We start from the raw sequence: 14819 nt of genomic DNA on the forward strand, positions 1-14819 counted from the left end.
GACCCCTGCCCTCACCAGAAGTCTGAGCAGGTGAACTCCCTGTCCTAGGCCTAAAAGAACCTTGAGCTCTGCTTCTACCACGTCTAGATCTACCCCTAGACTGAGAATCATAAGCAGGATAAGTCCACCCCTTAGTAGGCCAATTTCTACTAAACTTCGGAGGCTGCACCTGCAAAAAATCCTTAACAGTTTGCATAGACTTAGCCTTGTCCTCCATTTTCTTTAAAACTGCTTCCACAGGCGAACCAAACAACACATCAGACTGTAAAGGAGCATCCAAAATCCTTGTCTTAACATGCTCAGCTAAGTTCTGATCCCTCAACCAGGCGTGCCTACGAAGAACAGAACCAGTGGCAGCCACCCTCGAGGAGGCCTGCACAGCATCAAAACCACATTGCAAGGAATGTTTACCCACCTGTTCAGACACATGAACTAAATCCTGCAACTCTTTACACTCAATACCTTCTGCCAGAGCATCCACCTTAGATTTCAATTGTGAAAGGAGATAATTCTGATATTTTAACATGTGAAACTGACAATTCAACGCCCTCATGGCTAAAGTGGAAGAAGTATACACTTTCTTTCCCCATCTATCCAAAGCCCTTGCCTCTTTATCAGGAGGAACAGGATTTTTAACAACAGAGGCCTTCACACCTTTAGGCCCCTGAGAGACAGTTTCGGGTCTGCCCTAGGACTCTTAAAAGATACTTATGAGCTTCAGGCACCCTATAGTACCTATCCGGTTTAACTGGGGCAGGAGGCAAAGAATCAGGATTGAGGAAGCCTCTGCAAAACATCTTCCACCACATTCAGAACAGGAGGTATAGCTAAAGGCCTATGCTGGGGTAAAAACAAGAATTCCCTAAGCCTCTTCCTGGAATCAGAGAAATCTTGACCTTCCCATTTAAAATGCTCCCTCATGGAATGCAGAGTCTCTGAAAATGAAAAATCCTCAGGAGGAGAAGCTGAAGGAGTAGAATCATCCACATCAGAATCAGAATAAGGAGGATACTCCTGCAAGTCTTCAGCCGAAGACTCAGAAGCCTCCGAACATTGCTCAAAACTCTCAAACTCGGGTTCCACCCTAGGCCTCTTATCAGGAGGGGGCATAGAACCTCTAATCATAGTAATCAAATCCTCTGCCATTTTAAGCATATGTTTCTTAGGCAAAGACCCTGAAGCACTAGGAGAAACCCCCACTGAAGTTAAATTTGGCCTGCCTCTCAAAGAAGCCTTGGAAACAGAAGGGGAGGCTCTAACCACCTTAGGAAGAGAGGGAAGAACAGCCACCTGAGAAGCCCCCTCAGCCTGGCCTACTTCCTGCGAGGATACATCCTGTAACAGTAAAGTCTCTCCCTGAGACTCCAAAGAAACAGCTGGCAAAACCTCCGGCTCCACTGAGCCTTCTAAAGATCCGACGTCTGGGACTGTCGGTTCTTCCACTCTAGGCTTTGCTGCTTTGTCCTTGCGCTTTTTGGCGGCGGCGTCGGCGCCTCCGACGGCATTTTATAATTACAACGCTTCCCAAAACCTAACCTGGCACAGTCTAACCTTCTCTTAATAGTGCGTTTGTTAAATCTAGCACAAGAGCGGCATCCAACAGCGTCGTGCTCAGGCCCTAAACAAGGTATACACAAAGTATGGTAATCCCTATGAGGTATCTGTTTCCCACAAGAAATACAGTTATTCACTTTTTCTGACATCCGGTTAAATACTGAGGCAAGAAAAAACCAAAATATTCCCCAACGGGGTACTTAGCCAACTTTGATTCGGTCTGAAACTCTGACTTCAGAAACTTTCAGAACGCCAACCTGCACTCGCAAAATTGCTTCTGCATCGGACCATGCGGCAAAAAAGACTGAGGATATGGCGTCGGTCATGCGCATTAGTACCCTGACGTACTGACGTCAGTCTAATGCGCCGTGACCGACGTCAGCCATATACTTTGGTATTCGGGCCGACTGGACAGCGGACTACCCAATAGTTAGGACTGCAGCAATGTGGAATGAAGAACATCAGTAGTAGCCCTCGGCGCCGAGGAGATGAGGTGCAAAGCAGATGTTGGGTGCAAGCTCACTCGAGCCAAAGCACCGAGAGGAAGGCTCGGAACCGATGAAGATCGATCCGATCTTTCCCCTTCAGGTCCGACCAGAGAACCGTGGACTCTCGACCCTGAGGAAGGAGTCGACGGTGTAGGAGTGGAAATTGGAACCGAGATGCCTGGCGAGGCTACTGGAACTGACCTAATGGCACCTGACGGTACTGATAACTCTGGCTCTGAAGGCCAAGAAAGGCTCGGAGGAGGAACAACAAAGGATGAAGAGGCCATAGGCTCCGGAACTGATTGGGTTGGAGCCTAAATCAGTTTGGCTAACACTGATGACTGAAGCAGTTTCTTCACCACCCTATCAACGTCCTCATCGGAAAGGGTCCTGGAAGACCTGGAAGGTAAAGTAGGAGATCTGGATCTCCCTACAGAAGGGGACTTGCATGAAGGAGAACCTGGTCGAAAAACTGGAGACCGGCTCTGAACCAAAATATCCGTGACCGGCTCCGAAAGGCTGGGAGCCATTACGGACTTATTCAAGGGACTACCTTCTTTCGGCACAGATGGCAATGGAACTGAAGAAGGAGATGCTGTTCTAGCCACTTTCTCTGGCAGCTCTGAAGAAACAGACAGAGCCGGAGAGCGCTTCTTGGAAGTCTTTTTGTCCTTTTTAGCTGGAGAGGGTAATGCACTGGAAGACTTAGCCAAGTCTTCCTCGGAGTGTTTAAGCAGTCCCTTCAAAATGAGCTTGTTCTTCCTCTCCTGTAGCACATGGGGACTAAAGGAATGACAAAAAAAGCAGGACTCTTGGAGGTGAATAGCCCCCAAACAGTACACGCACACAGAGTGCCCATCAGTTAAAGACATTTTATTGCTGCATTCAACACACTTTTTAAAGCCTGAAGGCCTGTGTTCCTTAGGATCCTTGGACATACTGAAAGGAACAAATTAATACATACACGCACAAGACGTAACTAACAAGAAATAGAGCCTCTAACTTAAACAGCCAAGAAACTGGTGGGAAAACAACAGGGAGGACTAGGTTCTCTAACTTAAATGGGCCTAGCCTGGGGAAACAAAGACAGGAAAGCACCACTAGCCAGACACAGCACTAAACTCTGACAGAATGGAGCACCAAACCAAAACCACACAGAAAACAATGGGGAGGACTAGGTCCTCTAACTTAAATGGGCCTAGCCTGGGGAAACAAAGACAGGAAAGCACCACTAGCCAGACACAGCACTAAACTCTGACAATGAAGCACCAAACCAAAAACCACACAGAAAACAATGGGGAGGACTAGGTCCTCTAACTTAAAGGGGCCTAGCCCATGGGGAAAAGAAATGGAACGGATACCCAAACAGCCAGACAAAGGCAAAAAAAACAGCCAGAGAAACAAATACAGGCAGTAAAATACCACTACACACACACACACACACACAGCTATGAAAATAGTTTTATGAGCAACAACAAGTCAAAAGTTTATAAAAATTTTATAAACAATATACTTAGCCACGGCCAAAAGCGAGACCACGTCTGAGCTTCACGAGCGGCAAACGAGATCTGGGGAATAGACCTGTTGCATGATGGGATACCTCTTAGCCACGAGCCAATTGAAGACTTCGAACTAGAGTATGGCCGAGTCAGAGCCGAGGTTCGGCTCCAAACCCATGGGTAAGAATGAAGGCGAGACTGAACTACATAACATCTGGTGTTCATTTCTGACTGCTGATACTGTAAAGACAAATCGGGATATGCCAATTGCACCCCCTAACACTTTGCATCTGGGTAGCTGCTCTGCCTTAGCTAATGCCCTGGATAAGCTATAGCAAATGTATTTTTTATGACAGACTGTGCATGTTGCGAGTTTAGCAGCATGTAAAATGTATAATGTACAGTACAGACTGAAATAACATATGAATAGTGTTGTGTATGTAACTGCTTTCAACAGGAATTCAATACAACTGAAACTATCATCTTTACTTGGATATTAGCTTTTTTGAGAGACAATAGGTTGCAGAAACAGAAAATCCACCATACAAATCTTAAACCAAACAGGAATTAGGTCTGTACTGGCCTCAAGCAGAGAGAAGGAGAGAGAGAAATAAAAACTGAGGAACTGCCTTACATTTGGACTGTGGAAATGTACTATACAGTTGGTTAGTGCTCAATCTCAATTCCATTTTCTCTGTGGAAAATTATGCAACTACTCAGTAGTTCAGTACTTATCTCCAACTACTGACAGAGACAGGCCCAGATAATAAGTCAGAATTCCTCTTTATGCCATCTACTTAAACAGGTTTATTTTATATTTTCCTTGTGCAAGTGCAAAGCTGCTGTTTGATTTTTACAAAGTTTGAATACTTAATTGTATTTACTTCAAGTAAACAGTTAAATTATTCAGTTTTAAATGATGTGGCTAATGACGGATTTTGTTTATTAGATTAAAGGCATCTGCATTGCAATGGTGCATCACTAACTGTTTTCTACCTTTCAGGGTGTTACTGGCTCAAGCTATTGCTACCATACAAATATCTAATGGGTGGTTTATTCTAAGAGTAAACACCGATATTTTGAAATGCTAGTGTAACTAGCTGATGTTATTGTTACTAATAAAACAAAGATGAAAATGTTGGTCTCCCTCCTGGAAAACATTGTGTGTATGACTGGGTGTAGTAGACACAGAGTGTGAGAGAGCATATGTGCACGGTTGTGTTCTCCATCAATATATCAATTACTATTGGAAAGATCAGTATGAGGTGGGTGAAATCCTGTTGAGTCAGTAAATATAACTGACCTGTATCTGAACCTGTAAGAGTTGTTGCCTGTTACTTGACACAGCAGTGCACATTTATCATATGCTCTTAGGGTCAGCCACCCCTAAATAACTAGCAACAAGGTGCAGATCTCAGGACTGTAGATCCTTTCTGATGGTAATTTAGTGTTAATAGATTGAATTATGCACCTCTGTATCATATATTTCCTGGAAGCAATGCAATATACTGCAAATTGAACTTGTGTAGCCTGCAATACATTTTTGTTACTATAACGTGCATGTACTCTTAGTCACCAAGTTAATTAACAGCAGCACTGTTTACACAGTCATTTATTTTATTTCCCAGAGTAGTTGGGAAACAAAATCAGCTCTAAAAGAATGGTGTCACAGCTGACTACATAGTAGAACACTGGCTGTTTAACTGAAAAGTACACTTAAATGAGGGAGAAGAGCACATTTCCAATGGCCGTCCAATAGGCATTTCTAGACACAGTCCACAAAATTTCTTTTTCTGGACATTTGGACATAAAAACACAAAGAGGCTTATGCAAAAATTTTATTGGACAGACAATGCAAAAGATGTAATAGGGTACTACAAAACATATGAGTAGTATCAAATGTTTGGTTGAGTAGGAAATAAAGACACATGCACCCAACCAGAACACAATGTAAGCACAGGTACCTTATTGGACAATCAAAAGGGAATGGTTAACAGCTCAGGCAGAAATGATTAAAGCGATCCAATTTGCTATCAAAAATGTTACTGTAACAAAAAATTCAGCGAGTGCATACTGAAATTTCCATTTTACCCCAAACTTAATTTCCTGGGGTTCTCTCAAGAAACCTTTCTTGAGCCTAATAAGGGAGGAGAGTGAATTGTGGAACGACTGTGCTAATGTAAAACAAATGCATTTTTTCATAAAAAAAATGTGGTTGTTACAGCACTTCAAATTGTAGTATGTAAAGAATGAAAGCATGTGAATAATATTGAGTTAAGTGGTTGCTTTCAGTGGGGAATGCAGTAAAACTGTTGAAACAAATCTAGCTTCAGCTCAAAAATGCATAACTTTATTAGTACACTGACTTGTTATGCTCTTTCTTATCTTACTTCCACAGTTGAGTAATTTTGGAAACAGGAAAAGCATCATCCACATTTTACACCAAACAGGAAGTACTATTTGGATTCTTAAGTGGAGAGAGAAAGCAACTGTCCAGAGAAATACTGCCTTATTGGGCAGAGCTCAGACTGGATTACATTTTGACTGTGAAAAATTATAAAGTATATTTTGAACTTTTGAGTCACTGGTAGGTTAAAATTCAATACATCTCTCCTAAGCAACAGAGATAGGTCCAGATAAACTGTTAATTCATCTTTATGCTATTGGTCTGTTTAAACACACTTGTTTTATATTCTCTTTGTAAAAGCTTAACTTTGCTTGTATACTTGATTTTTTACCAATGGTGATGCTTAATTTTACTTATTTCTAGTAAAGAGTTTATTATTTAGTTTAAAGGCTGTGGCTGATAATTTTTTATTACTATTGGCTTAATAGTATGCACAGTGCAATCGTGCAATAACTACTACTGCCTTAGTTTACCTTTAAAGAGTTACTATTCCAAGTAATTGCTACCATACAAATATTAAATGGCACTGTACAGTAGAACAATGCTTGTTATACAGAAAAGTACTCAAATGAGGGAAAGTGCACATCTCCGCTGGATGGTTTTTAACTGTGTTTGATATGCTAGTGAAACTAGTTGGTAACAGCTATACAACACAGAGTTCAGGAGATGATGGCATTTATCAGAAATAAGTCATATCACTCCTGTGAAATACTGAGAGAGATCCTGCAAAATAATATGGGTCAAGTTTTAATTACTGCTTGTAAGAAAGCAGTGCAGGGGACTGGGCTCAATTTGAAGAAGTTTAAATCCAGGGTATCCAATAATTATAACTGATCTGTAGCTGTACAGCAGAAAGCTTGAATAGGTGGGGCAGATGCTGTTCAATTTTATCCGAAGCAACATACATTTACTGTAGCTCTTAAGGCTGATCACTTTTTATATAACTGAAGACAAGGGTACAGAAAGAGAGACCATAGCTCCAGTGTGTCACATACAACCTGGTGCCTGCAGTGGGGTGAGAGGTGATGCTCATCTGACACATACACATAATCACAAACAGAATTTTTTTCCAAGTTTCTTACAGCTGATTTTTTTTTTTAAATATGAAGATATGTTTAAAAAGGCAATCGACTTTTTGTTTTGCTAACAGAATAGACCAGCACACATGTACCCCATTTAGTCAAAGTAACAGATGTCTACATTCCTTTAAGAAGCTTAACACAGACCAGGACAGCTCAGCAGGAAGGAACTGAAGTATGATTCTGACAGAGAAGAAATAAGAACTCACAATACACTTCAGTTATGAGTACTCAGTGATCAGTGTGAGCAGATAAAAATAACCGGGTACCATAGGGAACACTGCCATCCCTTAACCCAGACAATGGGATGCTGGTGTGTGTAAAAAGGGGAGTACTTCCCCAATTATAAGCCAATTATAAGCCTTTGTAAGCAATACAAAGAGCCATGCAGTAAAGAGAGGAAAAAAAGAAAAAAAAAATAATTCTCAAGATAAATCAAAGTAAACTTTACTGTAAAAAAAAATAAATAAAGCAAAGCGGACCATGTATTGCAGAACTCCATTTTAATAAAAGTTTAGCGATTTCGTCAGAACTGTTTCCAACTTCTTTATAGCTGTAGTTATCAAACTGGAAAATAGCTGGTGGCCCACAATGCCTTTTCCTATGAAACTGTACAATTGTCCATACCAAAGATGAAGACTTGCAAGCAGTAGCTTTGTGAATCTAACACCCTTCCCCACACCCCAAAATAGTACCACCTCTCCTCTTCCTTGGGATTACAACAGTGTACAATTGCACCACCCACTGAGATGGGCACAACACACCCATATTCCCCTATAATCTCTATCAGGAAGCTGAACTGCTAACAAATCAGGTTGAATGGGGCACAGTCAGCATTTTATCTGACTATACCACCAAAGCTGGCTCATGTTGCTACAAATTAATCCATTATTAATGCTTTCATCTGTTAACATCCTTACAACTCTAAAATGAAAACGTATTAGACAATGTGAACAGAAGCTGGTCAAGAAAGAAATAATCCACTACTAAAAAAGCACCAGAAAGCATGCAACAGAACAAGCAAACATTAGCAAGTGAATCAAAGCTAAAATAATTCCAGTCTTTAGCATGTGGATCTGAAAAGTATTATAATGGTTAATCTTAGTCCGAATCAATGGTTTCAAGGAGTACATAAAGAGATGCTAACAGCTGTAAACTAATCAAGGTGCATTTTGTACATAACCCTTTCACAGATGTGCTGAACAAATCTTAAGAAAACAAAGGTAAGACAAAACAGACAAAAATAATTTCTTGACTTGTAGTACTGAAGAACATCTCTAAGAGATTAAAGAATAAGACAGTGTTAAATGGTCCTGATAACCCTTATGCACAACTTCAGCTTCCTGCACTCCTACCAACTGATGCTCACCCTAGTAAGATTACATATCCTGAAGATCCGGCTCACAACATCACAGTCCATGGAACAAGACATGCATTCGACCTGAATAGGTCCGTATCGCAACATTCCTTCTTCAGGCCAATACTGCGGACAGCCCTACAACATACAATTCCACAAATTAACAACAAAGTTTAAAGCATACAAGAACAATTTCTATCATAAATGATGATTATTAACACTGCTGAAAATGAGTTATGGTTATGCCACAGTTGCATTACAAATGTCACAATGAAGATAGTACCCGGGTGAACAAAATGAAGTATATGGGCATAATGCCCTCATCTTATATTACAGACTGTAGGGCCTTGACAGTAAGTACTTACCCATGACACCATAATATGAACACCAAAAACCTGACAGGGAAATGAACTTCTAAAAGGGACACAAAAACAAATAAAAAAAATGAAAAATGGTAATGATCATTAAAGGTACTTGAAGAGAAATGAAGGGCCCTTATCCAGCCCATGGTGCAGATGAGAAAAAGCCCTTAGTGTTTCCCAGATGACTCGTGCTCGTGCAGCAGCATATGAACTGGAGAGACTGGGAAGGAGAGCATGGAGGTGAGTATCTGATGCCAATTCTCCTACCCTGCAAAATGGTGGCTGGGATCTGGGAATTAGCCTTGGCTCACTGCAACAGCAACATCAACAGCTTGGTGTACGTCAGCAGTAACATCTGAGGAGCTCACAAGGCAGCTGTGGGGTGTAGGGGTAAGAAACACACCCTAGCAGCAGTGTAACACAGCACCAGTGTCCTCAATCTCCTCATCTTACCTGAGCTTGGGTCAGGTTGAGCAAGTGGAGGATGAAAGCAGGTCTGGCAGACCTGCTGGATGAAGAAAGGAGTTGGTGAGAGCTGATGATCAGCTGCTGGAAGGGGGAGGGGAAAAATGAAGGTCACTTGATAAAGACATGCAAAATCGTTCCTCTTATAACTTATCCATGTCGAAGCAGAACATTATGTCAGAGTCCATGAGCAGAGACTAGGATCAGATCATCATCACATAAGAAGGTGACACCAGAACATGCATATTAAAACATCTATTAGAGCTTTCTACCTGTGTTAGGTCCACTTCATTCAGCATCACTACAGAAGTACACCCGTAATCATAAACCAGTCTCCAGAAGTCTTTTACTGTATTTGGCAATGGATGTTGTGTGACAATGAAAGCAGCTGGCTGTCTGTAGCTCTGCAATAAGGAAACAGATATGCTGAAGAACATGTCTTGTAAAAAGCCTCTGTCAAGTATTGATTAAATAATGTGCATCATCTTCTAAAAATATATACATCTTGTTGAATATACAGTCTATTTCTTTGCAGCTGTTTTACTTGAAGCAATATACACAGGCCAGTCATCTTGCTTAGTGGCTTTCCTGCATCGATCAAACACTCAAAGATGGTGATGAACACAGAGATACTTAAGACACCACAACACTCCAAGTATTGCCTACAAGACAGGCTAAAGAAATCCTTAGGAGACTGTTAAATAGAACTTTTACATCAACTGATCATCTTAAGTTTATGACCACATTTCACACTCAACATTATAAGCTTTCTTTAAAAAAAAAAAAAAATCCAGAATCATGATCCCCAGAATCATTCAAGAAATGAGAGCCCAAATCAGCCACTCTCCACACACAGCAGTAGTTGAAGAGACTGTTGTATCATGAGGAACAATACTGCTTGGAATTCACACACCTTTTATAAAATAAGCAACTTGTGTGCATTAAAGTTTTGGAGAGAAAAAAAAATATTCATCTTAAAATGCAGTGTTAAATACTGTAAGGCAAGCTGCTGTGTTCAAGAACATAAGATTAATCAATTTAATTTAGGGATTAGGGTTAAAAAACTACAGTTGTGTACACTTACCATAAATGTAGATGTTCGAGTGCATTCGGGTAATCTGCTGGCAGGTTGCCCTCAGTTGGACTGAATAACAGTCTTGGGTCCTGAGTCGGTTGCTATCTCCTCTTCCATGACGTCAGGTTGTCAGGGGTATAAAACATGCAGCCAACGCCATTTTATTCAGTTTTTCTTTACCCAGATGTCAGGTGCCCCCCAAATGGGGAGCAAAAAAAAAAAAAAAATATATATATATATATATATATATATATATATATATACACACATATATATATATATACACACAAACAGAAATATATATAAATGCACTTTTAGCAACATAAACTTTACCTTCATCTAAAAGCAAAGGCTTTAGTATATAGTGAAGGAAAGAAAAGTTATACAAAAGGGGGATGGCGGGTGGGTAACCTGGACTGCAACAGTGAATATACTCGAACATCTACATTTATGGTAAGTGTACACAACTGTACTATGTTCTTCGTGTTTCACTGTTGCAGTCATTACATTTGGGTAGATTCCCAAAGCTATGGATGGGAGGATGGAACTAAATAGCATTAGGAGCGGCTATAAGGCCCTGCAGAACTGCAGTGGCAAAGCCTGCCCTGGATTTGGAGAAGAGAATCAAATGATAATGCTTTATGAAGGTATGAACAGAGCTCCAAGTAGCAGCTTCTAGAATATCTTTGGTTGGAACCCCTCTGAGAAAGGCTGCTAAGGTAGAGGCAGCCCTGGTGGAATGTGACCTGATCCCCTTGGGCACAGGTTTACCAAGGTGCAAGTAGCAGAAACAAATGCAGTGGCTTATCCACTTAGAAATAGTCTGCTATGATACAGCCTTCCCCTCTGACCCTGCAGCAAATGCTACCAATAGTTGCTCAGACTTCCTTAGAGATTTGGTCCTGTTTAAGTAGAATCTTAGTTGTCTGTGTACATCCAATTAATGCAAAATCCGCTCCCCCTTGTTCTGCGGATTTGGTTAAAATGTTGGCAGGTGAACTGTCTGGTTAAGGGCCACACTGGATACCACCTTAGGCATAAAAGGAGGATTGGTCCTCAGGGACACCCTGTCCGGGTAAAATGTAATAAAAGGCTTCACAGCCTTGAGAGGCTGTAGTTCTAAAACCCTTCTTGCTGAAGTAATTGCCAAGAGGAAAGCTGTTTTCCAAGATAGAAATGTTATATCCGCAGTAGCTGCTGGTTCAAAATGAGGCAGGGTGTGTTTTTCCAGCACAAAGTTGAGGTCCCATGCAGGAGTTGGTGATCTTCTGGGAGGCCTTAAATTTTTGACCCCTCTAAGATACTGTTTAAGCAGAGGATGAGAAAAGAGGGGAGGCTCTGTTGTAATGAGCCGAGATGGCAGAGGCATGTATTTTTATTGAAGAAAAAGATAGGCCCTTGTTAAGCATCTCAGTCAAGTATTGTAAAATCTGAGGGATATTTGGTTTTCCTGTGTCCGTTCCTTGTGGTCGGTTCCAAGCACAGAATCTCTTCCATTTATCAGCATAAGATTTTCTAGTACTAGGCCTTCTAGCTTCCAAAATAAAATCCATCACATATTTACTGAGAGGTGTTATTTGAATAATTAAATAATCAGCCATGCTGCAAATTTCAGAGTTTGGAGCGGAGTATGCAGAATTTGATTGTTCTGCTGAGACAGTAGATGAGGTATTTGAGGCAAGTACCAAGGAGGAAGCTGAGACAATGAAGGCTAGGGCATCCACTTTCCATGCTTTTCTGTAATATGTTCTTGAGCAGAATTTGTCCAGCTGATAATTTTGGGGAGAGGCAAATAGATCTATGTCTGGGCTCCACCATTTCTGTGTGAACATGCTGAAGATTTGTAGATCCAGTTCCATTTGTTCGGGTCCATAAGATTTCTGCTTAGGTCGTCTGCCAGAGTATTTTGTTTTCCTGGCAGGAATTGAGCTTGAAGATGTATTTGGTAAGTCAAAGCTGGGTTCCACAATGCCATGGCTAGTCTGCAAAGGTGATAGGAATGTGTACCCCCCCCTGCTTGTTTATGTACCATATAAACGTGGTGTTGTCCATCTTTATCAGTAGTTGTCCTGGATGAAGTAAGTCCTTGAAGGCTGTCAGAGCATTCTGAACAGCTAGCATCTCTTTCTGGTTGATATGCAGATGCATTTGTTTTGGGCTCCATTTGCCCTGAATGCATCTCCCCGCCAGGTGGGCCCCCCAAGCATAGTCTGATGCATCTGTAGTTAGTGTTTGGGTGGCAGAGGGTAGAGTGAATGACAGTCCCTTGTTTTGGTGACATGTCTCTGCCCACCAAAGAAACTCCTGTTGTAGGCAGGGAATGAGAGGAATCATTGTTTCCAGACTGCGACAATGCTGACTCCATAAACTTTTTAGGTACCATTGTAGTTTCCTCATATGCAGTCTCGCATATGGAATTAGTAGAATGCAGGATGCCATGGACCCCAAAGCCTGCAGAATTTGTCCTGCAGATAACTGGGTTTTTGTTGTCATTCGTTTGAAGTATGTTGTCAGTTGCCTTTGTTTGTCTGGCATAAGGTAAGCCATCTGGGCAGTTGTATTCAAGCTTGCACCCAGGAATGTAATTATTTGAGAGGGTACCAGTTGGGATTTCTTTTTGTTTATTGTGTACCCTAAGCATGGTAGAAGCCTTTTTACAAACATCAGATGGTGAAGAAGAGTGTCCTTGTCCTCTGCTTGAATGAGACAGTCGTCCAGATAAGGATAGATTTGTATGCTTCTTTGTCTGCAAAATGCAATTACTGGTGCCAGGCACTTTGTAAAGACCTTGGGCACAGTAGATAAGCCAAAGGGCAGTGCAGAGAATTGGTAATGCAAAAAACCTGCTTTGAAGCAGAGGTATCTTCTGCATGATTCCCTTACTGGGATATGCAGGTATGCCTCTTTTAAGTCTAGAGTCACTAACCAAACATTCCTTCCCAGCATAGGTAGCAGCTGTTGTAAAGTCAGCATTTTGAATTTTGGAATGTCCAGGAACGTATTCAAAATCGATAAGTCCAGTATTGGATGCCAGGCATTGTCTTTTCTGGGTACCAGTAAAAGGCTTGAATAAAAACCTTGTCCTTTTTCCTTTTCTGGTACTGGTTGAATAGCCCCCATATCCATGGGGGACGTAACTTGTTTCTGAGCCTCTGCCCACTGATTTTGTGGCAGATCTGGGCAACCGTTTGGAATTGGTAAAGTATGGAAATGAAATCTGTACCCCTGGGATAATATGTTCAATACCCACTTGTCCTGGGTAATTAACTGCCAATTGTGAGCATGAAGTGCTAGTTTTCCCCCCAAGGGGGCTGCCAAAAGATAAGTGCTTGGTGAAGGTAGAGGGAAGTCAGTGAGACTGCTTACTGTAGGGTTGTGCTTTGTTTCCTCCAGATTTGGAGGTGGAGGCACCCCATTGCTTTGACCTGTAAGAACCCTGTGATTGGTATCTGCAGCCTTTTGAGTGCCTGGATTTGCCTTGAGCGGCACTGTTGGACACAGGAAAGGACCAATTTTTAGTAGGCCAGTGCCTATTGAACCTGGGTGGCTGCACTTGCAAGAAATCTTTTACCGTTTGTATAGATTTAGCTTTGTCTTCCATTTTCTTTAAAATCTCTTCTGCCTTATTACCAAACAGAGTATCATGCTGCAAGGGGGCATCCAACGATTTAGCTTTAACATGATCAGGCAGATTTTGCTCCTTGAGCCAGGCATGCCTTCTAATCACAGATCCAGTAACTGCTGCCCTGCAAGAGGCCTCCAAGGAATCAAAACCACATTGCAAAGTATGCTTTCCAGCCAGTTCTGCTCAATGCAATAATTCCTGTAATTCTTTCAATCAGAAATCAACATAATTTTCTGTTTCAGTAAGCCCATAACATGCTGTTGATATTTAAGCATATGAAACTGGCAGTTTGCAGCCCTAACTGCCAAGGTTGCAGACGTATAAACCTTCTTTCTCCATCTATCCAGCACCCTGGAATCTCTATCAGAGGGGGTAGGATTTTTTGCTGTAGAGGCCTTTACACCCTTGGGACCCTGTGAAATAATCTCACGATAAGCAGCAGGATTTTTTAATAGAAATTTGTGGGAGTCAGGAACCCTGTAATATCTGTCTGGCTTACTAGGAGCCGGAGGTAGGGAACCAGGAGCCATGCTTGATTCCGAAACACATCATCAACAATGTCTAATACAGTAGGTATTGCCAATGGCCTATGCTGAGAAAGAAGAAGGAAATCTCTAAGCCTCTTTTTTGATTCAGAGAAGTCCTGACTCTCCCAGTGAAAATGTTCCCTTAAAGTATGCAAAGTTCTCCAAAAGAGTAATCCTCAGGAGGAGATGTAGATGGGATGGATTCTTCTGCATCAGAATCCTCATAGGGTGGAATAGAAAATTCCTGATCAGAAGAGGAATCAGAAGAAATGGAAACCTGATCTGAAGATTCATAATCAGTGCCTTGCCTAGGCCTCTTAGCAGGGGGGGGATTGGGAACCCCTGATCAAGGTAATTAAGTCCTCATCCATTTTGATCATC

At 41.6% G+C, this 14819-nt stretch overlaps 1 protein-coding gene across 17 annotated transcripts in view; it reads right to left on the reverse strand.

Moving 5' to 3' along the window:
* Positions 1-14819, reverse strand: part of PTPRK (protein tyrosine phosphatase receptor type K) — a 3469591-nt gene that overhangs the window by 83854 nt on the left and 3370918 nt on the right. For all 17 annotated transcript variants that reach the window (XM_044064217.1, XM_044064183.1, XM_044064208.1 and 14 more), the window contains 2 exons: positions 9484-9615; positions 8397-8522 (listed from right to left, as the gene is read on the reverse strand). In XM_044064217.1, the coding sequence (XP_043920152.1) occupies positions 8397-8522; positions 9484-9615 (258 nt within the window). The remainder of the gene's footprint in view (positions 1-8396; positions 8523-9483; positions 9616-14819) is intronic.

This window comes from Protopterus annectens, chromosome 1.part0, assembly GCF_019279795.1.
Source record: "Protopterus annectens isolate FY-2018-M chromosome 1.part0, PAN1.0, whole genome shotgun sequence".
Classification (NCBI taxonomy): Eukaryota; Metazoa; Chordata; order Ceratodontiformes; family Protopteridae; genus Protopterus; species Protopterus annectens.